Here is a 27693-nt window from a genome sequence, read left to right as displayed (position 1 = left end):
CTTTGTTACTCTTCCTTTTAAAGCATATTTCCTGAAAACATTGCTAATCATTCCTGTTAACTTCCACACACACACCATGATTCCATTTCTTCTGTGTTCCCTGATCGTAAAAAGATAGTTTCAGTTAATCCGGGCAATCTGAGATGTAATTCTTTCTGAAAATGTGAAGATTGTATCCTGGACTTCCTGTTTTCATGCAGCAGTGAGTAGATACTTGTTGAGCTCCTAGGGCTTGAGACAGCAGTCAAGACAATCAATAGGTTTAGCCAATAAAGCTTTAAAAATGGTAAGACTGAGGAATACGTTGTGCAATTTTCATATATGTATAATCTAAGAGTGACTTCTGCAGAGGGCATTAATACTACTCCAGAGGTTAAAGTAACCCCAAGGGAGGTGGATAACTAACTACACGTGAATGTTAATTCAGAGGTACACTGAGGGAGGTGTTCTAGAAGATGGTGGCCAACCCAGTCACACTGGTGGTAATCTATAGCATGCAGCACTAGGAGTTTCATTCAGCAAAGGGGGTGGAGAAGTTGGCTTGGGAGAGTGATCCCATTCCAATAAAAAAAAAAAAAAAGTATGTATTTCCTCATTTATGTAGTTAGCTAGGTACGTAGGTAGACTACATGAAAGGGTATCAGTTTCAGCTAAGACAGAGTAAAAGCATCACAATACATTTTGACAAAACATCTTGGGGTGTGATCATTTTGAGAAGTGAAACAGTAGCCACATTCCACAGTTTAAAGAACTTCTAAAGAAATGTGAAAATGAACGTGATAACTCTTATTTCACGTTGGTAAATATTATATACGGACAAGTATTATGGATTTAAAGTGAATGAGTGAAGATAAGCAGCAGCTTGAGACAGAGAGGTATAAGAGGTGAGCAGTCAGATGGTGATTGTGTATCAGCTGGGTGCTTCTGTTAATCATCATATGTTGGCTATACAGTCCTCAGACCCGAAGGCTGCCAAGGAACAGTTTCATTAACAGCCATGTTGTATAGCTCATTACCCACCCAGGCATCGGCTTTAGTTTAAATAAATATATAATGTCAGAGAATCTAATCTTGCAGGATATTTTTTACAATAGTCTGGTTAATGTTTGAGTGATGTTTGTTTCTGATATGTGTTCGTTTTTTACTAATGTAAATGTTTATGTTATTATACCTGTGAGCTCTGTGGCTGGTTGTTGCAATCAAGTCCTCAGTGATTTGCCAGAAAAACAGAAATTTTATGAGGAACAGACCAAACATATGAGGCAAACATCTGGACAGTTGACAACTATGCCCTAAAGTATCTACAGTGCATGGAAAATAGTTTTAACATCTTGCATTGATGAGGGTAACTTAGATGCCTCACAGAAGGTACATGTTTGGTGAATATCCTTTGAGCATTTTCTATCTTAAGTTACTGTGTACTAGTATATATGCAAAAGGTATTATTAAATTCAGGAATTAGACAGATATATGTTTTATAAAGATGTGTTAGTCTGTGGGTGGCCGTGCTGGTGCAGCAGTTAGTGTTGTCACCTCACAGCAAGAGGTTCTTCAGTTCAATTATTAGCTGGGGTGCTTTCTATGCAGAGTCTGCATGTCCTCCCTGTGGTCACATGGGTTTCCGCTGGGTGCTCCGGATTCCTTCCACATTTCAAAGACATCCTGCAGGTGGATTGGACACTCTTAATTGGCCCTAGGTATGTGTGTGTGTGTGTGTGTGTGTGTGTGTGTGTGTGTGTGTGTGTGTGTGTGTGTGTGTGTGTGTGTGTGTGTGTGTGTGTGTGCTTTCTGTGAAGGTTGGGTGCCAGGCTGGCAGCTGGACACCATAAAAACACCACTGCCAATTGTTCTGCAGATGGAAGCAGCCGAAAGGTAAAAGATGTGTTAAACTGTGATTGTCTCTTAAGGAAGTAGATTTATGAAAGAGTCCTAAATGACGAAGAGCCCTTTTCCTTAGACTGTTTACATGATTGGCAAATGAAAATTCATGTGTAATCAAAATTCCAAGATCTTTATATTTATTTACCAGGCAGTAAGTTTAAGTGACAACAATGTTATGGTAGGATTCCTAAACTGTAGTACCTGGCAGTCATTTGTACTAAAGTGTAAGCCTGTTGTTATTGCCCATGCCAAGAACTCTTCCAGAAATATGTTAATTTGTTAATAATACTTGTCGGTATTAGCAATGAAAGCTGTCTTACAGTTATCTGCATATTCAGCAAGCCAGCTCTGTTCGTTTGATGGAGTGGTGGAGAAAAGCAAATTATAAAGAAATGGCTCCAAGACTGAGCTTTGCAGAAGGCAAGTAGACTGAGGCTAGCAATTAGAGTTGGGACCTTGAATAGAAAAGCAATGAGTTCTAAAGACAACATATTCTTAATCTAACTCACTAAGGAGGGGTCATGTCTGTAGCTCTTTAAAACATTGTTAATAGATTTGTGGGGTAGATATCTAAAGCTTTGACAAAATATACGAAAATAATTCCTACTTCCAAATTACAATCATGTGCACTTTGTACCTCGATCATAGAATTCAATTCGATTTGTTAGTGTAAACTTCCCTCTACTAAATACATGTCGGTATTAAGTCAGTTATGATTTTGTGGTTCATATTAAAAAGTAAGTTCAAAAAAGATTTCTTAAAGCATTTGCAAATTACTGAAGTAAGACTAACTGGTCTATAATTAGCCACATCCAGTTTGTTACAATTTTAAAAATTAGTGAGATGACAGATTTTTTCCAAAGCAATGGAACTTTAACAATTATCTAGCAGTTTAAGTATTTTATGTAAAATATTGTTAATAACTAGACTTTGTCACCAGAGTAGTACATAATCCAGCAATGGTGGACAATAGTGTACACGAGTGTGTCTGATGTATATGTGGAGACTATATAGTGAAATATATGCACTTTACATATAGCTACAGACCACTGTAGATAGTGACTGTCCAGCAGTGGCAGATCCACATAAGGATCCCTGGGGATGCATATGTGCATGGCTGGTAGAGTATGTACACTGGTATAGAAGCTTGGGCATAGGTACTACAATGCACTGTGTGTGTGTGTGTGTGTGTGTGTGTGTGTGTGTGTGTGTGTGTGTGTGTGTGTGTGTGTGTGTGTGTATATAGACACACACAGCTCTATATATAAACTCACAAATAAACATAGCATTATATTATTTGCTAAAAGGACAGGGATATAACTGTGTGTCTAGACGCACACTCCTAAGAAAGCTTGTACATGACTTATAGGGCAGAGCAACTGTGTGCAATTAGCTGGTATGTGTTTATTTTTGACAAGGGCCCAACTATAAAGAAATAGTATGGTATAGTATGGTATAATGAAATATAAAAATAACACTGACTTAACACCACAGAAATCTGTGTGACTTTTTTGCATAGCTGGCCTTCTGACACTGCTTCCCACACACTTTCCCATCCATTGCATTGTACTTGGTATTAGTCCATGTACAACATGGAACATTTTACATAACATGCCTGGATTTTCAGGCACACTCCACTAATTTTCACTTCCACCATTCACTGTTTTGATGCCGGTTCCATGTCTTAGAAATGGGTGCAGGCAATATAGCTGAGCTCAATGGGATTTGTGTTTTATCATTACAACCCTCCACATCGGTGGGTCTTGGTTTGATGGACTGTGGTGTGTGTATAGGTAGGTATGCTGGCGAAGTGATTTCTTACCATGAGAAAAAAGTTTGCTGATGTGAACATTTGATGAAGGGCTGTTCGATGATGTTGGTTTGATGAATAGCCGTTCAGGGTAAGTAAACTTTGATGCAGTGCTATAGACCCGTGGTGAACACCAGCATTATGTTTAATATTCTGCACTGCTGTTTTCTCCTGGACATCATTACCATATATTTTACAGTTGGATATACTGATACTGTGCTTTAAATTAATACGTCATTTGTTTTAATTGTAGCAAAATGTCATTGCGTACTATTATGCACTCTTCACATATTGTTTTGCAATAAGTCAATATTGTGATACAGTCTGCAAAATTTGATGAAAAACTGTATGTTGGGTATTAAAGCCTGTTTGTGACATACCAAATTTTGTTTGGCTCTTAGTTGACGTACTGCCTTTTTTTCTGCATAAACACATTTATTGGTCGGACTGGAAATGTGTATGTTAAGTAACTGGTGAGAAATTATTCCAATACCTTGCATACTAGAGGTGTGGCTAGCTCTTTTAGTGCACAATGACATCCCCTGTTTATGGACAAAGAAAACTCTTCTGCTTCTCTCCTTATCATTAGCCTTGTCTCCTAAAACTTGAGGACCAAAAAAAAAAACTTATTTTGAAACAGTAACAGCTTGCTACGAGCAGCTTCTACAATTTATGCCGCTCACAGGTCAGTAATGTGCTTCCATTCTAATGGCAAATGCAATACTTGCACAAATGCCAGTAATGCACCTGGGGCAGTGCCCCCTTTGCCCCACCCTAGCATTGCCTCTGATACATCTTGCAAAGTACAGTTAGAGGTACGTATACCAGAGTCACTGGTAGGGTGGGCAGAAGGGGGCACCCTCCCCAGGTTTAAGGCATCATGGGACATGAATACCATGATCAGCAGTCTATTTCAGTTTTATGTTAGGTGCTTTTAAACAAAACACATAATACAATGAAGCAATAAAATACATAAAACATTAATAAAATCATTAAATAATGCAATAAGTAGACAAGTAAGGTTGGACAGCAAAGGGCTAATGTAGTTCTAAAACACCAGCATTAAAATTTAAATGAAATCAGCTAAAAACAGGTAATGGCCTCAAAAGTCAAAATTAGTTAAGAAGTAAAATCATACAACTGTCAATAAGTAATTCCTGCACCACTTCAATAATGCATCCTAACCCTGCTATTGACCCTAACCCTAACCTCACATACCTTACCTTAGAAAACCTCTTTCCATAGCACTATAACTACTCATGATAATCAGATACCCACTACATACTGCAACAGACATACCAACACTAAATCTATCCTAATACCTAGCCCTCACTTTAACCTTGACATGCTAACATTTGCCCCAACACCAATGATCATACAATTACAAGATTCCATTTTAATCAGTGTTATAAGCAGATTTATTTAATGTAGGCTAGGATAAGATGGAATGTATATTAGATCACTTTTTTCAATCAGTCATATTTAGATTAAATGAGTTTTAGATAAACTAAATAGTACCCATGTATACATATATATAATATACATTTATATTGCAGTATTAATGGAAAAGACTATGAATGCACTGATCATCACTGTAACGAATACTTCTTACTGATAGCATTGCTATTTTTTTACATTAATAGCTTTTATCATTGATAAACTATTTACAATTGTCTATATTATGCTTTTTAAGTTTATTTTTCAGAAAATGCTCTTGAATGCAAGATGTTTGTAGGCTGCTAGATATGTGATATTCCACACCACATAGCTGTTAAGGAGTTAAAAACATTTGTATGTAAAAATGTCTTGTAGCACTATAACAAACTGGTACTCCCAGCTGGTCCTCCATGCAAATTTCAACCAGGCCATGCTCTGCTTAGCTCCTGAAGTCACATAGGATCAGACAGTTTTAATGTGTGGTCACAGAATAATTTTAACCACACTGGTTTAAACATGAATGCACCAGCTGGTTACATAATATAACTAGGCTGCCCAAACCTCAAAACAGTGGCATTAAATATAGCATTATTAATGTCAGGAAGTTGAATTAACGATGCCATCTGTATTGCCATATATGGCTGCATGTTTCTATGAACACAGAGGATGTGATGCAGATATACACAAGCATATTATTTTTCAAGAAAAGTATAAGCATTTCATGTATATTAAATCATTTTTTTTTACCTTGGCATCCTGGTGTAAAACCGCTGCATATTTGAATTTCCAAGCTCCTGCAAAACCTTTCAGAGTGTCTTTGATAAGGGTTAGATCCAAGGAAATACATCCTACTTGAATCTCCTGAGCAGATCAAGAAGATAAAGAAAGAAATATGTCAGCAAGGCCTATATGATGAATATATATTGTTGAGTAATTATTATTCAGTTCTAATCATAGCAATAAAACAAATATTTAAAAAATTCAATTGCACATACCGGAACAAACAAAAACTAAATTATGTATGTGTTTTTTTTTATTATTATTTTGTTTTCCGGTGTGATTATGATGTTCTGAGATCCATTTCAACCATGTCACTGGCCAAAAGACATTTATTTCTTTATAATAAATAAATAATAACAAGGTAAACAATGATGAACTAAAAATTGCTAAAAAATAATCATTTAACAAAGCTACAGATGCATAAAGTATCATTTACAGTAACAAAATATGGCATATTTCCATTTTAGAAAAGATCTAAACCAGTTTCTAAATCTAACTCTACATTCTACATTCTCCTGGTAGCTGATGACTGCATGAAGAAGTCAGTAACCAAAGTCACAAATTATTATTCCTAGTTACAGGAGAATTTGCTACTAAGCAAAGTCAGAGATTGCAGATAGCAGTATAAAATATGGTCCTAGTAAGGTAAACAGCTTGCAGTGCAGCACTTGCTGTTTGTGTGAAGAGGTAAAACTGAACATGTCACTTGCGAATGTGCAGCTCAGTCATTAGTGAGGGTCAACAGCATGAGTGGGAAGTCTGTAAGCGCAGATCACTGCCTAGAAATATCGTTTAATGTAGATGTAGAACTTCACCATGCAATTAATAAAACAGTCACACTCTCTATTTGATGTCAGTAGTGATATCAGATAGCAGAGCCAGCAAATTGTTAAGGAAAAAATTGCTGTGCAAAGTTGCCGTGGAGCTTGGTACAGGTACCAATATCCCTTATTAAGTATTCATGAAAACTCATTGTGGAGTTATAGTAGGCAATACTTTGCTGACTGGGCAGAAAAAAAAACACTGCTTGGTGAGTTTTCTCAATCAGGGCGTGTATTTCCTGTAAACTGTAACTGTGACACCCAGAAATATATTTATTATATCTATGAAATAAGCAACTATTGTGCTGCAAGTCATAATGAAAGCTCCTACACTACATCCTAGGCTTTGGAAACTAATCAATATGCAAATAATATTAAGAAACACATTTTAATAAATATACCAGATGAAATTAAGGAACACAGCTGTTAGCTGATGATGTTTATAATAAAGTTCTCATAATGTCCTTGACTTATTATGTAGCATAACTACGTTTTATTATTTATTTTCAGTCTTCAGTTGCCCAGTCATCTTGCTGGTTTCAACCACTGTTTCAGTATACCCCTGATGTATCCCTTTAGGAAAGATTGGCCTGTCCTAACCCAAGACCCTGACATAGGACCAATTGTAGGCGATAAGCCATATTTTTCCTACAGGAATAAGAAGTCACTTAAACAATTTTTATGTTATCCCAAGAACAGAAGAGAGATGGGAGTACAGGATGATAAGAAGGGCACTTTTCCCTGTCATAATTGCAAGCAATGTAGATTCATTGACACAAGCAATAAATTTGCACACCCTGACCTCAAAATTGAATTTGAATATAATGTTAAAGCAGGCTGCAACAGCACAAACATTGTCTACTTAGCTGTATGCCACTTGTGTTCTTCCTTTTATGTTGGTAAAACCAACAGGAAGTTTAGGTATAGGATCAGGGAGCATTTGCTTAAATTAGAAATTCTGATAACAACAATGCACTGGTAAAACATGTGAATAAAACAAATGCTACACACACTTTCAGATTCATGGCAATTGAAATGGTCTATGAAAATGAATGAGGAGGGGACATTGTGAATTTAACTGAAACCACAGAGAGTAGATGGATAGTAAGGTTAAGGGCAGACAAAGGAAGGGGTCTGAATGATAGGGTACCCCTTAAATCCTTATTAAAATCAAGACCTTTAGTTAGGAAGTGATATGTTTAAAATACCTAATGTACTTAAAGAATGTTCTTATATTTATATATATATGTTTTTTATATATATGTTTTTTATGTACCTTGCATAAATATTTTATATTGTTAACTTCAATATCTGAAAATGTAAAAGTTGTAAGAATTTCTACAAGGTTTGATCCTTATGGCCTTATACATTCACTTTAGTATCAAGAAGATGTTTTTGTTTGTTGTGTATCCTTTAAGAAATGAGACTGAAATCATTGATGTTTACTATGATTGGTTGTTTTTAAATAACTTAGTAATATAAGCACAGTCTTGTTGTGTCAGTTATAGGTCTGTTGAAGTGATGTATCGACATCACGAAAGTGCTTACCAATAAATTTGTTCCAGTTTTTACTTTTTTAGCTATTGAATGCTACTTTTTTTAGCCACTGAGTGATCCTGTGGATGTTTTTGTGGGAACAACGATAAACAGGACATACTGGAGGGATAGATTCCTGTCCCAGAGGCTCCCCATGCTTTGGAACAGGATTTCAATATACATCAGGCAGAGCCCCTCACTAACACTCTTCAAGAGAAACCTTGACGGGTGGATGGGAAATAGAAAATTTACCCCGTGGATCACTGCAGTGGCTCCGCTGGACAGTGGCACAGGGAACTAATGGCTCTGCTGGACAGAAGCACAGGGAACTAATCTAAGGGGGTGGTGAAAGCCAACACATTCTGGCTAGGCTTATAAATGCCCTTGGGCAGATAGCCTAGTACTTACCTATGAACTTATGAACCTATGTCAAGTGTTAAAGTGAAGTACCAAACAAATTCAGTGTAAGACTGTGCCTTAAGATTCATAAGCATGTGCATATCAGATAGCTAGACATTCATATGCCTCATGGAGGGGGAGGCACAGATAACAACAGTAGTTATAGCTGTAGAGATGCCCTTACTGCTATGTAGTACATGAAGTGAGGAGGGCACTAAGCACTTACGTGTAAGAATGGAAAAGCAGCTAGACCACAGATGGGTGTTGTGTGTTGTGGCACTAGGATGTACAGCCGGCTATGGCCGGTGTTGGCTGTCATTCTCCTGAATTAGGTAATGGGCGTATCATGGCACACTACTGTTTTACTGTCCCAAGCATTATTTTTTCTTCCGTTCTTTCAGGATCAATAAGATATAAATCTTTTCACTGAACTGACCCAGCACCTCAAACATAGCAATTTTTTGAGTGAGACACTCCCACCTCACTACTTCTCATGCAGTAGGGCATCATAGACTAGTACATTGCTCATAAAAAATGCATCTCATGTGAATAATGTAAATTTTTGACAGCCTAGACATGCACTTCATAAGTATGGATTATGCTTCATCTGTGTCTGAATAAGAGGTCGTATATTATAACTATTATAGCTGCTACTAACCTGAAAAAGATCATTGCCAGATTTTGGCAAATTTGTTGTTTCACATCTCCGTGAATCCAAAAGGAGAGTCTCCATGAAAACAAAAATAAACCAATAAAAACTAAAAACTGTTTATGGTTTCTGAGCAGCAAATAGCAAATAATTTACTTCAACAGTACATATGAAACAGGATTTGTCTTCTGAAAAGATTGACTGTAATCCAGTACTGAATGTTAAATCAAGTCCAATGTAGTCACCACAAAAAGACACCAGCTATTGTTACATTCCCTTTCATTGTTGGTGGAGTTAAATTAAATATATTCCCTTTGCAAGGGAATGTAACAATCACTGGTGTCTTTTTGTGGCTACTACATTGGACTTGATTTAAGATTCAGTCTTTGATTACAGTGAGTTTATTCAGACAATTCTTGTTTCATATGTACTGTTCAAGTAATTGATTTGCTATTTGTTGGTCAAACACTGTGAACTGTTTTTAGTTTTTATTGTTTCACATCTCCATAATAAGGAAATACCAAGGCACACATACAGGATATCATTTTAATTTTGAAATTTTAAATTTTATACTTGAGGTTTCCATTATTTTTCCAATGCTCAAAAAGCAGAATTTTAAGCCCATAATGTCTAGCTAAGAATCTGCTATTAATTAAAGTGTATTGTAATTACTTTGGCAATTAAGTAATGATTTGGAAAGAAAAAACATAAGTTATTAGAAAAAAAAATAAACATTATTATTTTAGGAGACTATGTGTTCATCCCACAAAAGTTTATAATAAAGGAGGTTCAGCATCATGAGCCCCCTTTTTCCCATTTTATTTCTACATGGGGTTGGGGTATCGTGTTAACAGTCGCATATCTCTCGATTCAGTGCCACACTTCTGTCTTCTTCAACACTCATGCCTGACTGTCGCAGATCTTCTTTCACACAATCCATCCACCTTTTTGCTGGATGACCTTGTTTCCTCTTACCGTCTTCCTGTCTGTCCCAAATCTTCCTCACCAGATTGTCTTCTGCTTTTCTACACATGTGCTCAAACCACTTTAATCTGTTTTCTTTGATCTTTTCTGCAATTGGAGCTATTATGGCTTCTGTTCTTATGTCCTCATTTCTTCATCTGTCCACAGTGTGCATCCTCCACCTTTCTCAAGCACTTTATTTCTATCAGCTCTAGCTTATTCAAATGTTCTGCCTTTACTGCCCAGGTTTATGTACCATACAGTAGTACTGGTCGCACCAATGTTTTGTACACCTTACTTTTCAGTTTCTTTGGCATTCTTCTTCTTTCACAGACAACACCTGATACTCTATGCCAGTTGGCTGCAGCCCATCTGATTCCAGCTTTGACCTCTTCATACAGACTACCCTTCTCCTCAACCACCCCTCCCAGATACTTGAAGCTGTTTACCAGTAATCAGTTGGCTGCAGCCCATCTGATTCCAGCTTTGACCTCTTCATACAGACTACCCTTCTCCTCAACCACCCCTCCCAGATACTTGAAGCTGTTTACCTGTACCACTATTGTCCCTTCTATCTCGATTCTCAGCTTCTTCTGATTTCCCCAATCTGCTGCCATTACCACCATCTTATCTGTGCTTAGTTTCATCCCATGTGCCTTCAAATTTGCATTCCATTCTCCTATCCTTTGCTGAAGTTCTAGCTCAGAGTCTGCCTGCCCTGTGGTGGCTTTGGATAATAAGATCAAACATTCTTTAATTATATCATAAAAATGAAATGGAAAATGTGAATATAACATACTATCAGCAAACAATTAATTGGTCACACAACTGTATAACACAGCAAATGCAATGCTCACAAAACTTTTTGCACACTTCTCAATAAGCAGACACAAATCAGGATACAATAGAAAGAAGAGGAGGAGACATCCTTTACATAACTGCAGACATTATAACTGCTGTCAGAAGTAAAGTTTAAAGAACAAGTTCCATGGTACCAGACAGCATATCAGGTGGTTTCCTATTTAGAATCAAAGAAAACCTAACTAAAAGGGAATCAATCATGCTAAACAAAATGTCAACATGTAGACATGTCCACAGTTTATGGCAGCAAGATGTGAAGAAGGGTCATGTCAGAATCAGGCAAATTTAATCCCATCTGATTGGCCACTCTTCTATGTAAAATCATGGAAAGAATCATGACTGAGTTTATTAAATATGACACAGAGGATGTAGAACTGTTAGATGTGGAACACTATGGGTCAGTTAATGAGAGATGTTATTTTTGAACAGGTAACAAAAGAACTCTGAGAATAGCTGACAGTGCATGTTGCTTATATTAACCTAGTTAGGGTAACTGACACATAGAAGGGAGTATTTGACAAATTAAAAGTATTAAATGCCATTCCTTATGTAAATGAATGGCAATGACTGATTAAGTAAAAGGACACAGTACATCAAGGTTGGAGACTGCCTATATATCCCAGCAGAGGTTACAAGTCAGGGCCCTGAGAACTCTGAACTAGGACCATTTGTTTTTGGACTTGCAGACAAAAAATATGGAAATTCTGATTCATTACTCTGAATCTGACAATAGTAGTAATACCAGGACTGAGATTGCTGTTTCTTGGAATATTCCCTTCTTGTCCTAAGGATGGCAATCTCACTGTTGGTATATATACATTTGTAGGATGTGGGCAGCTTGTTCCCCTGCAAAAAAAACTTTAAAGGAGAACAGTGATGTTCATTATTTGATGCTCTGTACTTTTGGACTTTTTTTTCATAATTCTAGGGCTCACACTTACAAGTCTTGGAATAACAACAGGGAGTGGGGGAATGTACTTTGAATAATCAAGCATAATGATGATTGCAAATTGAGTAGCCTAAGTCACTCAGTATAGTAGTCATCTCTCATTTATGTCAATTATGTCAATAAATACAGCATCATGAGATTTTAACAAATATATACATTCTGAATATAAAATAAACATTTGGATAATAAAAATGGCACATCATTAAATATCTTGGGTAAATGGTAGAAAACAATATAAACTTTGACCATGTATATCTACCAAAGACAGAAAACCTGCAACATACCTAATTCTAAATCACATCTAGTCACTCCAGGGAGATCAATGTATCATTTCATACTTTACTTACTTCACCCACCACTAAATGCAGTACTACATTCTTGTAGCCTCAGAAAAAGCATTCTGATACAACTTTAAAAGGTAGATTAATTCTGTTCCAAATTATCATATATTTGGAAATTTGAACTATGCACAAGGATTTGAGGAATCATTATATTCTCTCCTGCTTTTTGCACAGTGGTGTTCTCTGCCTTGTTTTGAAGATTATGTCTGCTTTGGCTGTATCTGAAAGTCTGTGCTTGACATGATCCACTGGGGAGCTAAAACCATATCAAGGGACCTAACACTAAAATGGCTATTTTCCATGTTGTCGACAAGTAACTGGTCAACTATTCATTTCTTGATCCCTTTTCTCCAAAATGACACTTCTATAGCCTCATTTGTTATTAAATGAAATGACTAAAAATTAATCTTTGTGGAATCGATATTTTCAGTCTTGTAGGGGTTTCTCTTTTGCCATATTTATGCAACCATAGTGTTATAATATATTTAAAGTGTGAGGTTCAACAAGATTTACCCACTGAAAAAAATAGATCTTTCTTTATTTCTTTCTATTTATTAACATGGACTGTCCATTTGAGAGTAGTTGACAGGATAAATATTTGCACAGAAGGAGCGCTATATAGCCAGGATTGTATGCTGGTGATATAGAAATAGAACGAAGCACCCAAGTGATACTATATAGTTGCACATCTAATTGATAATGATGTGAGAGGCCAGAAGGGAATAAAATGTTCTTTTATCTCTTGTAGTTCTTATCTGAAGACAGACTGTCTTTCAAATGTTGCTAATGGATATGGAAAATGTTCAGTGCACAAATTATTGAAGGCTGTTGGATAAGGGCCTAATACTGAGTCCTGGTTTAAGTCAACTTATAGAGGCCCTCTGATTAGTAACATTATATAGGGGTGAGCAATTAAGGTAATAGAGGAGTCTGTCAGCAAAGTATGATTATGAAGGAGTGAGCTAATTGCCATTATAAATGTGTTATACCTGTTGCATGTATTGTATCCATCTTCCTGGATCAATTTGTTTGATTATTTTTTTTTTGCTCAAATTTTTTTTTATTTTTGGAATACAATTGAATAAATTCCATGGTATTTGTATATAACATCTTAATAGCTATGTATACTATTTACATCAGCCTGGCACTATAACAGAGTTTAATATATACAATTACTTTTAGGTATAACAATCCAGTTATCAGAGTGTATCTGTTCAGTTATTGTAAAGCATCAATCAATGATAAGACTTTTTTCCATGGGTTGTTAATAAATGGCTTAGGATGAATCATTAATTCTTTAATTTTAATTTCCAACAATGCTATGGTCTTCAGTAGGCTGGAGAAGTCTTCCAAAGTTTGTATTGTATTTGTATTCCATCTTCTTGTTATACACTTCTTTGAGATTGCAAGCATTGTCCATACTAGATACATATTTGACTCATTCAAATGAGGACCTTCATACTCATTTAATAATACTAGAGCTTTAGATACGTTAAACACTTCATTAAATAAAGCTTGTAAAAAGTTTTTAATACATTCCAAAATGGCTTAATTTTAACACAGTCGAAAACAAATGTGATTCTAATCTGCATTGTGCATTTGCTCACACCTACAACATATTCCCTTTGTGGAAGAATTCATTTTAGTAATTCTATCTGAAGTTAAGAATGCTCTGTGCAACCATTTCCAATTAAAAACTTTCCATTATTGTGTAAAGGATGCATGTTTTACTGATAATAAAATACTGGATTTAATTTCTTCAGTTAGCTGTAATGAGTGTCATTTTGTTATATAATTCTAATATGAGGATTTGGGTGTTGTTTTTATAATTTATCAATATCTTCTAAAATTTTGAAATACTATTTCACATGTCATAATCATTATATATGATTTCATATAAGTATTTCAAAAGTTTAGGTATTTCTTTAAACGAAGAATTATTAATTATTTTGCATAAATCTTGCGAATACGTCAGAATGCTTGAAATAGTAGCCAATCTTGTTGTAGAATTTTGTATGTTGTTTCTATTGTTTGCATATCCTGAACTTTTAGTTCTTTGATACATTGAAACCAACAAACAAATCCTTTCTGTTCCCAGGAATTAATTATTTCTCTGTATATGTTATGTGGATAGCTCTTTGTAACTATGAATGGTGTTAAAAGATCAAACCAAATTTTTAAATCTATATTTGCATTAATAATTTTCCTAAATGAGTCAATGTAATAATTAATAATACAAGTTTTAGTGGGCTTAGTTATGTTATATTGCATACAAATACATAATATGTGTCATGGCAAATTGTTTTTATCTGTTATTTGAATTTTTTTTTGTAAATCAAATTTATTAATTGATATTACAGTTAGTAATTCTTTCCAATTTGCAGAATGATTTGGACTCATCCAGTCTGAGATTTTTTTAAATATTGATGCTTTTATATATGTTTCTATATCAGGAAAGTTTAATCCTCCTTGTTTCCATAGTCTGATATGATGTATTAAAGCTATTCTGTTTCTTTTGAGAAACCATAAAAATTTTATTAGGCAAGAGCTTATTTCTTTGAGTATATTCCTTTCTGGTAACAGTTGTATTGCCAAAGCTATATATAGAATCTTGGGTAGAAAAAACATTTTTATTAACTGTAGTCTATTTTCAAATGTTAATATTATTTTGTTCTACTTTTCTACAGAGATTTTAATTGTATTGATTATATTATTGTAGTTTTTTGAGACTAATTCATTATTATCCTTGCATAACTCAATTCCTATATATTTTAAGGTAGATTCTTGTTTCCCTATAATGTGATTCCTCTTGTCTGCAATTCTTTTTTTTATTTAAAAATAAAAATGTTGATTTTAATTTATTGAAATGGAGTCCTGAAGTCCTGTAAAATGTGTCAATTAAAATATCTAATTCTTCTAATGTCTCCTTTTTATTGGATAATGTTAATAATATGTCATCAGCAAAGAGCATTACTTTAGAATTGCATTGTTCATAAACATCTACTCCTTTGATTTTTGTATTGTTACATATTGAATCTGCCAATATTTCAAGTCAAAGCAAATAGAATTGGTGACATGGGACATCCTTGTTTAGTATCTTTTATTATATGTATAGATTCAGAGGTGAAATGGGGTGGCCATGGTGGTGCAGCAGTTAGTGTTGCTGCCTCACAGCAAGAGGTTCTCCTGTTTGATCCTTGGTTAGGGTGCCTTTTGTGCGGAGTCTGCATGTCCTCCCTGTGTTCACATGGGTTTCCTCCAGGTGCTCTGGTTTCCTCCCACTTCCCAAAGACATGCTGTAGGTGGATTGGATACTCTAAATTGGTCCTAGGCATGAGTGTGTGCATGTGTGTGCCTTCTGTGGAAGGTTGGGTGCCGGGCTGGCAACTCAACACTGTAAAACTCCACTGCCAATCATGAGCACACAGGTGATCTGCTGTGATGACCCCAAACCAGGAAAAGCCAGAAGAAAAAGAAGATTCAGAGGTGAAAGGACCTAGCTTAACATATGCTAAATTATTTGTGTATATATATATATATATATATATATATATATATATATATATATATATATATTTTTTTTTTTTTTAGTAGATGAACAAAGGAAGGAGGAAATTCAAATAACACCAGAATTTTGAATAGTCCTAATTTAGGGAATCAAAGGCTTTTTCTATATCTACGCCAATTATAAGTATTCTTTTTTTATTTTCTTTATTAACAATCTATAAGAGAAATTATCCTTTTCATATTGTCATGTATGTGTCTATGACATATAAATCCAGTTTGATCATTATTTATTGTTTTGGATAGTGGTATTGTCATTCTGTTAGTTAATATTGTCATAAATATCTTACAGTCATTATTTAGTAATGATATAGGTCTATATGAGGTACAGAGGTTTGGGGACTTGTTTTCCTTTAAGATTGGTGTGATTAAGGAATATCTCTAAGACGGTGGTAATAAAGCTTGTGACTGAATTTCTAATAGAGTTTTATGGAAGATGGATAGTATTTTTGAAGGAAACAGTTTACATATTAACATCTATACCTGGAGCTTTATTATTTTTACCCTCTTTTATTGTATCTGTAATTTCTCTGTAGGATATGGGTGCTTTCAGATCTAGTTTTAATGTTTCTTGTATTTTTTTAATATTAAAACATCTTTAATCTAGATTTAATTGATATTTTTTCTCTCTGGAAATGTTCCATATAGTGATTTCTATAGGCATCAAGAATGTCACCTATATCCGAGACATTTTTCCATTTCTTTTCATGAAAGATACTTTTAATGTTCAAATTCCATCTCAAAGAACCCCAACAGTTACCAGATGAATAAAACATGCAAATGGTTCCAAGATAAATAAGTGTCACATTCCAACTGGTTAAAAACAGATTTTAATACTATTGTACAATAAAAACAGGTTGAGCTCTTGTATCTACTGTCTGTAGATTTCATCAGAACAATCATCTTATGTGCCAATCCCTTTTATACTAATAAATTCCCGCCCTTAGTAAAAACAATTGAATAATTACTATGAACAGTAAATAATTTAAAAGAACATGCACAAGTTAATAGTTGTTGTTGTGTCTTTCAGCTTTTCCCAGTTAGGGGTCACCACAGTGGAACTCCGGTCCGCTAATGATTGGTAGTTGATTTTTATGTACCGAGTTACCAGCACTGATGCACAATCTTCAACGAAGGTATGCCCATTCATGCATGTTTCCACGCAGAAGACACTCCAGCTGAGAATCGAACCGGACAGCGTCTTACTGTGAGGTGACAATAGTATATACACAAATTGACATATAATTCATAAACAGTCTAAAATACAGTGGGAAACTATCAAATACATATATTCTTCCTATAACAACTGTATGTCCTGTTGTTGTTATAAACTAATAACTGATGTAATACACATGCTAAATGAATAAATAAGAACATTTTGACTGGAACTCCTAACTAAAATACTCCATATGGTGGTACTAATATATATTAACAAAAAGTTCACCATTATATATGGTGCTTAGACTAACCCTAACTCTGAACATGTATGGTTACTCAGTCCTGATGTATAATGACTGTCTAATTCAGTTGTACATAATTCTACAATAATATCTACCAGATATATGTACATATATATAGGAATAGATGTACACAAATGAAATAAGATAAACTATGCCTTAATAAGAGGTTTGGTGGGTATATATTCATTTAATCCTGGGGGGTTGGCCGCATTCAACCATATTTGCCATTTAATTTCTTTCTCCCCTAATATGACTTTGATATTACCCTCTCTTGGATTATTCTTGACTACTTCAAGAATTGCAAATTTAAAGGACTCACATCCAATACTATTCTCCAAATGTCTATAGAAAGCGTTGTTTTTGTCCTTTCTTTTGATGCAATAAAGATGGTCACATATCCGATTTTTAAATTTTCTGTCAGTTTTCCCAACATAATAACTAGAACATGTTGTACATTTTCCCAAATATATAACATGTGGGGTCTGACAGTTCCCTCTCTTAAATCTGATGTTACTCCTAATTCCATTCTCCAAATATATCTGTTTTTCCTCCATAATGGCATGACATTGGCTACAGTGCCCACATTTGGTAATACCTTCCAAAATTGAAGTGTCTCTCATGTTGGAAGTTTTAAATTCTATCATCCTTTTGATGTTAGCCCCCGTTTTGTACAAAAATGTGGGTCTGTCTCCAAGTCTACTATACACTCCTTCATCACTAGTTAAAATATTCCAGTTATGATGTATAGTTTTATTATGGATTTTATTATGCTTTTAATGAGTCTCATATCATTATTTTATTTATCTCTGGGGTGTAATTAATATCTAAGAAGAACTGTAATTCAGATAATAACTAGGGTTTGAACTCTTTAATTTTAGTTATATATGCTGGAATTCTGGAGTTAAAGATTAATGGTTTGTACTCATTTTTAAGTTCTAGTATCAATGAATTGTGGTCTGAAAAGTGCAGGGAGTGATTTTAGAGTTTAAGTCATGGGCAGCAAATATTTTGTCTATTCTAGTTTGGGTACCAAATCTGTGACCTTGATGGGAAAACAGCAAATATTTATCTTTTTTAAATCTGAAAGTATCTACAAGATGAAATGATTCTATCCACTTGTTTAAAGCTTTTGATACAGCAGATGTATGCAGAAGTCTTTTATTTGTAGTTTCAGAAATATCAAATATACAGTTAAAATCTCCTCACAGTATTAAGTGCCTTTATAATTATTGGAAATGAAATCTGAGTGTTTTTTAACAGTTCCCGATCCAATGCCTGGGAACCAGTATAGATTGGCTAGGGTCCATACTTTGTTATTATATTTAACTATTACTAAAGCCATAAGGCCTTCTTTATCTTAATACTTATAAATGATTTCTGGGTTAATCACATTTGTTTTCCATAAAATTGTTACCCTTTTTGTCTTTGTCTTATAAGTGGATTGCACCAATATTATACATTCCTTAGAATTCCATTTGTAATTGTCATTTGTTTTGAAATGAGTTTCTTGAAGGAAGGCAATTTGTGCTTTGTTCAGTTTTAAATATTTCAGTAGATTTGATCTCTTGCTAGGATTGTTTAAGCCATTGATATTTAAAGATAATAAAGTTAAATTCATCTTAGGTTGTTTAGACTATGTATTTTTTTGTTTTATTGTGAATATTAAAAATTTTCCTCTAATAACTATAAAGTATATGTTTGAGCTTTTAAAGAAAATTATCAGTTTTATACTTTGAGTGTTTACCAATAAAGTAATGTTTTTGTCATACATACTAAAATGTTTTTGTGAAATAACAAATGTAAACCAATAAATGTTAACAAAACTAATATCCACACTAGCCATGGAATGAAAATCATTCCCAGTCTATTGGATAAACCTAAATCCATCAGATTATCACTCATACCTGGACAATCTAGAACATCTGAGCTCCATAAAATGAATTATCATATGGAGAATATTTGTAATAGGAATAAGCAATATTTATATGATTTTGAATAGATATAGTACTATTGTAGATTACACAGACTTCTAATATATCTACTTACTGTATAAGGAATTAATATTTACATGAACGATAGATGACAAGCAATTCAATCATAGTAAAGTACAAGCAATTCAATCATAGTAAAGTAGGATGTATCATATATAAAACCTCAGTAAAGGATTATAGCATACAGTTATTTAACATAGTCACCCTTATTGATGAAGTCTTTCGAAACATATTACTTAATATAAATAGATGGTAATAATATTTATATCTAATGTTTATAATACAATATTTTACTAGATATATCAGAATTTATATTTCATTGTTTGACAGCATTTAAGTAATCACTTTGTTTGTTGCTAACTTTACTTAAAGCATCAAGTTTGTTTTTTGTAAACATTGATGAAAGTTAGTGCATTTTAATTATCAGTGCATCCCTCTTCCCCCCATTTCCTACACATAAGGCTTTTCATATCTGTCATTTCTTATTATAAAATGAGGAAATTATAGGTTAAAAACAACAAATGTACTTATTGTGATTAATGATTACAAGTTCCCTTTCCATATTCATAAATTGCCATTTTATGGCATATATTGAAAGTTTTTAGATTTAAATGGCAACATTTGATTTTGTATAATCAGTAAAGTTTAAACTGAGTGATTATTGTCAATTTAATAATATTTGTTCAGAATGTGATTGTTACATTTTGTGACATTCCTAGTTCAGGTTTCTATTGTTTCCCTTGAACAACTGTATCAGACTGATGTCATGCATAAAACATTAGTTACCTTGGTAGCATCTTAAGTATTATGTATGGTCAAGATGTATTACAAAACTACAATTCAAGTTAAAGCAATTATATGACTTGTTATGCATATTTACTTATATGAGAAAATCATCATGCATCCCCTTGATGTTCAATGTAGTGCATGTCATTTATAACAAGTTAAGACAGTAGTGTTATTATACACAAGCCCATGTTATTAAATGCTGTCTTTAATCTCTAAATTCAGCAGACTGCTTCATCTTGTATGACGATTCTATATTTTATGTCTAGATTTACTAAAATCATACATTACATAACTATTGTGTGTGTGTGTGTGTGTGTGTGTGTGTGTGTGTGTGTGTGTGTGTGTGTGTGTGTGTGTGTGTGTGTGTGTGTGTGTGTGTGTGTGTGTGTGTTTTTTTATCCTGGCTGTTGCTTAGTTATTTGACAGACCACAAGCTGTAATATTTATTCTTATTATTAGCTCCTTCCAAGCATGTTTATATAGTCATTAGACTTTAAATGATGAGACCCTTCTAGTTTCTTATTTGTTATAAGTATATTTCCAACCTTACATACGCACATATCAGTGCTTCAAGCATGGGCAACAATCCCCATCCAGTTTTGCCAAAATACCATTTGCTAGTTCATGTGGTGCGTTTCCAGTCTGTTCTTAAAATATCCCACCAATATTTGTCCTGTTCCATTTTACCAGCCTGTTCCATGCAGTGGCCACTCTGCAAGTGAACAACTCAACACACTTTCCATTCCCACAGATATTTCCATGAAGGAAATCTGATGACTCTCCAGCACTTTCCGGTGACTCCAAACACCCCTAGAATTAGCTATCCCCATATGCCCAACACGTCCGAGCAAGCTCACCTCCCAGACCACTGCAAAGGGCACTGCACATGACCAAGTGCTCTTAGTCTTTCACAATAACTCAGACTTCCACTCTTATGTAAGTCCTTAATGTGTTTGGACCAAAATACATTTTAAATATAAAATTTCGCTTATTTTTTTTTTCTTATCAAGAATCAACTTAAAGAGCTAAACAAAGTGTTGGGAGACCATCAATATGTGCATATGTGGTTTAAAGCAGCCCTTTTATTTTATATATATATATATATATATATATATATATATATATATATATATATATATATATATTTTTTTTTTTAAACAAAAACGTCATTGCCGAGAATCATCTTGGAGGTTCCTCAGAGACATTAAGCATTATCATCACTCTGTCTCCATTACCATAGCAACCTGGGAGCATCTGTTTCTGTTAGTGTGTCTGTATACTGCATACAAGAGGCTTACGATGCACCTGAAGCAAAGCTTCACTATACTGCAACTTCAAGCCTAAATTCCCTCCCTTTCAGTGAGGCAGCAGCCAGGAAAAGAACAGAGAGCAAACAGATAAAAAAAAAAAACTCCCAACAAGGCGCCACAACAAGAGACAGCACACTCCTCCAGCCGTCCCACCTCTCACTCAGCAGACGTACAAACAAACCATTTTCTGCCAAAATATCCCAAATCACAGTTCTATCCACCCCTTCCCCTGGATCCAGGCTAAAACAGCAAATGTCTCTTCCTACAAGCATCAGTAAACCTCAATCACAAGCTATAACCCACAGCTTCCCGGAGATGGAAACAGCAACATATAACAGCTGCCAGACACAGCTGCATCCACACACACCATGTCTGGCTTAATCAAACAGCATTCAAAGCTATGATACCTGACATAATTGATATTAATTATGTTTAAAGAGAATAATAATGACATTTGTACTAGCTGCCAGACACAGCTGCATCCACACACACCATATCAAGATTGATCACACAGCACTCGTAGCTGTGATACCTGCCATAATTGATATTAACTATATTAAGACAGAATAATGACATTTGTACTATTATTTAACCAGGAAAAACATGACATTTCTAAATCGTACTTTAACTGAAGAAGGCATTAGTCTCCATGACAGCATTTTTTTTCAAAACACTCTACTGTTACTGCTATTATATATGATGTTAATTTGTTACATTTGAGTCTGAACTCTGATGAATGGTACCTTGTTGAATTAGTTAATTAATTACTTCAATTATTATAAGTAAAATCAATGAAAAATGAACAAGATAAGTACTCATTGAGTTCAAGTAGGGGAATAGAAACTTCTATGTTTGCATTATATGTTGCTTTGCTTGGCTTATATATAATGTAAATAGTAACCCATCTTAACCTACCTTTGTTTGTGAAGAATTATTAAACTCTTTGGACATTCTGAATAAATCATTACTGTTTCTCAGTTAAGAATCCCTTCTTTTTTTAAATAAAAACAGATGACAACTGATATACCATACCAGTTGATACTTTGAGAGATGTAGTTGTAAGTGTTATTTTTGTGGGACAGTTATCTTGGAATCAGTTTTTTGTTTCTTCTTTCTAGCATCAGTCCAAGGATTTGTTTCTTTTATTCTTTTAAAAGTAGGGGACATCCATTCAATTCCATCTAGGATAGACACTATGTTGTTGTTTTTAATGAATATAGTAGCTTCTTCTAACTCATTAAAGGTTCTCATCTTATTGGCAAAAAGTATTTTTATATTGGCTGGAAAGGCCAGCTGTGCTTTAATGTTGTTTTGTTTCAACAGTTTTATTATTGGCCAGACTTTTTTCATTTGTTCTAGTATTCTGGAAGAATAATCATTGTCAAATCTTATCAGTCTTTGGTTGTATTTTAAGGGTGATTTTCTTCAAGCAGATTTTAACATTAGTTCCTTGCCCAGAAATGAAAAAAAAATTATAACTATGGATCTAGGTGGAGTATTTGTTGAGTTAGAAGGAGGTTTCCTCAGTGTGCTATGTGCCCTTTCAATTACAAATGAAATTCCCTCTTTCAAGCCTAAAAATTCAGGAATCCAGGTTGTTAAGAATGAAATATTGTCTTCTTCTTCAGTGTTTTCAGGCAAACCAAAGATCCTTATGTTGTTTCTCCTTTCCTGTTTTCTATGTCATCTGTTTTATTAAGGAGCCATGTATCCTGTTTAAGGAGAAATTATTTTTGGAATTCTTCCTCTTTGAGTCTCCCTTCAATGTCATTTAGAGAAGCCTCTATATTTGTTATTTTTGTATGGTGTTGCAGTAAAAGTTCCTTAAGAGTATCAGTCTGTTTTTGAGAATTTAATTTGAGGTTTTCTAAGTCATTTTTAAAGCTATCCATCTTCAAAGATAGTTCCTGTAAGGTAGGTGTCATCAATTGCAGTTCATTTTTCAAAGCAGCATCTGGATGAGAATTCCTTGAGTTGTTCATATTTAGTGATGCAATATATTTCCAAGTTACTTGACAGGAAAATGTTTATATATCTCCACCAGCGTCTTGTCTGGTGGACCCCAGCCATAAACAAATTGTATAACAAAAGAAGGAAGCTACTGCAAGACAGAGCAAAATTCCATAAAGGGAAGGCATCTCTGATCAGCACTAGTAGAAAGCTACGTTCTCTCATAAAAACACCCAAGGCCAACTTTGAGAGAAAAATCGCCAAGGACACTAAAGATAACCACAAGGCATTCTTCAGTTATGTTAGAAACCCTCAGATATGCTCAGAGTTAGTGCACAACGACAAAAAATTTACCGAACCCACAGATATTGCTAACATTCTGGCAGACAGGTTCAGTGCAAATTTCTCCCCTCCCTCACCTCCAAAAGAAAAAATACTCATCCCAGCTGAATGTAACCTCCCTGTCATCTCTGATGTCCAGGTGAGAACCGCCCTCAGCAAAGCAAAAAACACAGCATCTATGGGACCCGATGGTATCCCCGGCTGCGTGATACGTGAACTCCAAGTGGAGCTAAACCCGCATATAAAAATGTTATTTAACCTTAGCCTTACTACAGGATATGTACCTGAACACTGGCGTACAGCAACAGTGGTCCCACTCCACAAGGGAGGCTCCACTACAGACCCTGGGAACTACCGCCCCATAAGCTTGACCAGCCTGGTTTGCAAAGCTATGGAAAGAATTATTATGGAACTCAAAAACAATGACATTGGGGACCTACAGACACTTGATCCCACCCAGTTCGGCTTTGTAAAGGGCAGATCCTGCCTTTTGAACCTGGTTGACTTTTTCGAAACAGTCACTAGAGCCATTGATGAGGGCAAGGCAGTCCATACAGCATACCTAGACTTGCTAAAGCCTTCGACACAATACCCCACTCGGGGATCATAGATAAGCTAAACAGCTTAAATGTAAATCCATATGTCACAAGATGGGTTGCAAACTGGCTAAAGAACAGAACCCATAAAGTCAAGATTGTGGGAGCCATGTCAGACTCAAAGCCAGTCACAAGTGGTGTCCCACAGGGCGCTGTCCTGGGACCCCTCTTGTTCGGCATTTACTTCTCAGATGTGAAAGCAAACATGGGAGGGTTGTGGCTGACAAAGTTTGCAGATGACTGCAAACTAGGCGCCATAGTCAATACACCAGCTGACACATACATCCTACAGAAAGGCCTCACCGTAACGGACAACTGGTGCCGGAATCATGGCCTTAAACTGAATGCCAAGAAATGTATAGTCATCCCCTTTGGGAAAAACAAAATACCCACAAATTATCACATAGACAGTAACCCAAAGGCTTGCTCTTGCTAGATTCACTGATTTTCTTCTAAAGTTAGACCTGATTATGAGGATATACCCTATTAAATAAATAAATCTAGCCTACACACAGATTCCCCATCACTTTCTATATAGGATCCTGTACAGGAAGAACTTGTATTGTGAAAACTAAGAAAGTACTACTCTTTCTGATAGCCTATAATAATTCTTAAAGGTCAGTGCTATAATTTTTAATGCAAAGAGATTCAGATGTATGATGGTCAGATTGTGTGTGTTGAGCTGTACACACATTTGCAGACTGTCTCTGATTTTGCATCATATTTTTATACGTTCCTCATAACATTTGTGTAGGGAATAGGTATTTCAGGTGTGCATGTATTTATTTAGAGAATCATCGGGTGGATGGAGCTGTGTGTGTGTGTGTGTGTGTGTGTAAAATGCCCCAGTTACTATATACTGGTGGCTAGAGAACAAATGGTGTTGGGTAGAGATACTCAGGCTTGAACCCTGTACCTTATATGCAGGTGTTAAGGACCTGAATTCCCTACCCACCACCATTTGTAAAAATGCAGATTTTGCCTCATATTTGATCTGATCTGTTCCTCATAATATCTGTGGTTTCTAAATACTACAATGCTTGATATTTGATGGTGCAGTGGTAGTATTGTTGCTTTATGGCTGCAGGTTCTCGGGTTTGATTCTTGGCTGGGGTGCCTTCTGTGTGGGTCTGCATCTTCTCCTGTGTTTGTGTGGGTTTGCTTTTGTGTCCTCCCATGTTATAAAGACATGTCTGCATTATTTCTTCCTGGGCCTCTGCTGAAAATTGTTTTTTTGTTCCAAGTCAGATTGTCCTGATTAACAAATGTTAAATAAAATTGACAGGCATTTGAATTTCAGACTTCATATTCTTCAGAAAATACATAGTAACACGACCTTTTATTCTAGCAATTTTCTAAGTTTATAAGATTAATATTTGAAATTTGTCTTTATTTTTGGGACTGTATTACCCCCTTAGTGGCTTTGTCCAGGTTTTTTGTGCTAAGGTTGACAACTATGGCAAGAACTGAATTCACTGAATATATCTGAGGACTGTATTCCCTCATTACTGGGTTTGTCCAGGTGTTTTGTGCTAAGAGGTTGACAGCTATGGTGAGAACTGAATTCATTAAATGATAGCCATTTAAGTTTCAGTCTTCCTCTCTTTCACAAAGCAGCTGATATGGCATAGTGGTATGTTGCTCTGACTGTTTTGCACAGGGACCTTGGCAGTAAAATGTATGGTGGTAACACAGCATTTTTCTTTCACAAAGCAGGTGATTTGGCATAGTGGTATGTTGCTCTGACTCTTTTGCACATGGACCTTGGCAGTAAAAATGTATGGTGGTAACACAGCATTTTCTACAACTTTCCAAGATTATACAAGCAATGTTTAATGTGTCCCTGGTTTTTGGCCATTGAGCCCCCCCCCAATAAATTTGGCTTTTTCCAGATTTCTTGTGCTGTGAAGTTGAGATGCAGTTGAGTATTGAGTAGATTTTACAAGGAGCTGAGAGCTGCAGGGGAAGAGAAGTTTAGTGCTGCTTATGGAAAGTCAGCTTGCAATGTTAATAGCACAACAGGTTGTGTATTTGCTTCCGATGCAGAAAGTTGTTGGTTCTACTCCCACAAGGAGTGAATGCTGCTGTACTGAAAAAGTTAAGATACTAACTATCAGCCTGTTATCTGTTTGCCATCCATTTCCTATTGCAATATTACTAGCTTATCATTTTTAATGTAATATAGGCAATTTATTCCTCAGGGGCATCAGACACTTTATTTTTCGATGAAACCATGAAATATAAAGGTTTTTGCTAGCAGCAACCTCTTCATTAGTTACAGATTTATTTAATGTGGAATTATTTAGATGACTTTTTTACTTCAGAGATTGTGCATATTTACTGATAATGGTGGACTGTAGAATTGTGCATATTTACTGATAATGGTGGACTGTAGAAGTTTGAGTAGACTTTTATGATGGAAATGTTCTGAATTGGGCAGTTTTGTCATTATTGGTGCATGCATTTTGTTTCATTGTTTACTGGAAAAATGTTCAAAACAATATATCAAAGAGCACATGTATGTTTCATATGCAAGGGGCCTATGATTTGAAAACAGCCCAGAATTAATCTTTATCTGCCACTGGTAAAATGTATTTTCTTTGAATGTGGGTTTCAATGCTGTTTCAATGAATGTGAGTTTCAAGGACAGAGAAGTTTTAATGCTATGTTTGTTTAGCAGATGTCTTAGTGTTTGTGCTGTAAAATGCAAAATAAAACTTTCACATGAAGTCCAAATAATCATAGAAGTAAATCAGTATGCACATTAGTGTTTATGGTAAATGGAGTGAAATAGCCAAGTAATAGTTTATTGGAATGGCTCCAGGAGGAGGCTCCATTCGACCATGATTTTGTGAGGGGGAAGGGCGGCAAACTTAGACAGCCCCAGCTGAACTATACCTCCCAACTGTCCAGATTTTCAAAGAATGAGTAGATTTTTGCTTCTTATTTTTGGTTTGTTCCTCATACAGTTTGTGGCAAATCATTTAGGAATTAAGTCACTAAATAATGACACACTGAGTTTCAGACTTCATAACCAATGCATGCTAAAGTAAGACTTGTTGTTCTATCAACTGTCTCAGTTTATACAAGAGCAATTTTTACTACTGTTTATATGTTCCCCCAATATATTTGACATTGTCCAGATGTATTGCATTAACAGGTTGAGAGGTACATGCAAATAAATTGCTTTATAGAATTAGGCATAGCCAAATCTGATTTTTGGCTCAAAATGTTGCTCTTCCCCTAATAATCCCTCTGCAAAAT

At 35.2% G+C, this 27693-nt stretch overlaps 1 protein-coding gene across 1 annotated transcript in view; it reads right to left on the bottom strand.

Moving 5' to 3' along the window:
* The window catches only part of LOC122814238 (dynein axonemal heavy chain 5-like), a 3525594-nt gene that overhangs the window by 2491228 nt on the left and 1006673 nt on the right, over positions 1 to 27693 (bottom strand). The window contains exon 29 of the mRNA XM_044086840.1: positions 5876 to 5989. Coding sequence (XP_043942775.1) covers positions 5876 to 5989 — 114 coding nt within the window. The remainder of the gene's footprint in view (positions 1 to 5875; positions 5990 to 27693) is intronic.

Source organism: Protopterus annectens, chromosome 1.part1 (genome assembly GCF_019279795.1).
Source record: "Protopterus annectens isolate FY-2018-M chromosome 1.part1, PAN1.0, whole genome shotgun sequence".
In the NCBI taxonomy this organism is placed as follows: Eukaryota; Metazoa; Chordata; order Ceratodontiformes; family Protopteridae; genus Protopterus; species Protopterus annectens.
The sequence above is the reverse complement of the archived record's forward strand: the minus strand, read 5'-3'. Positions and strand labels throughout refer to the sequence as shown.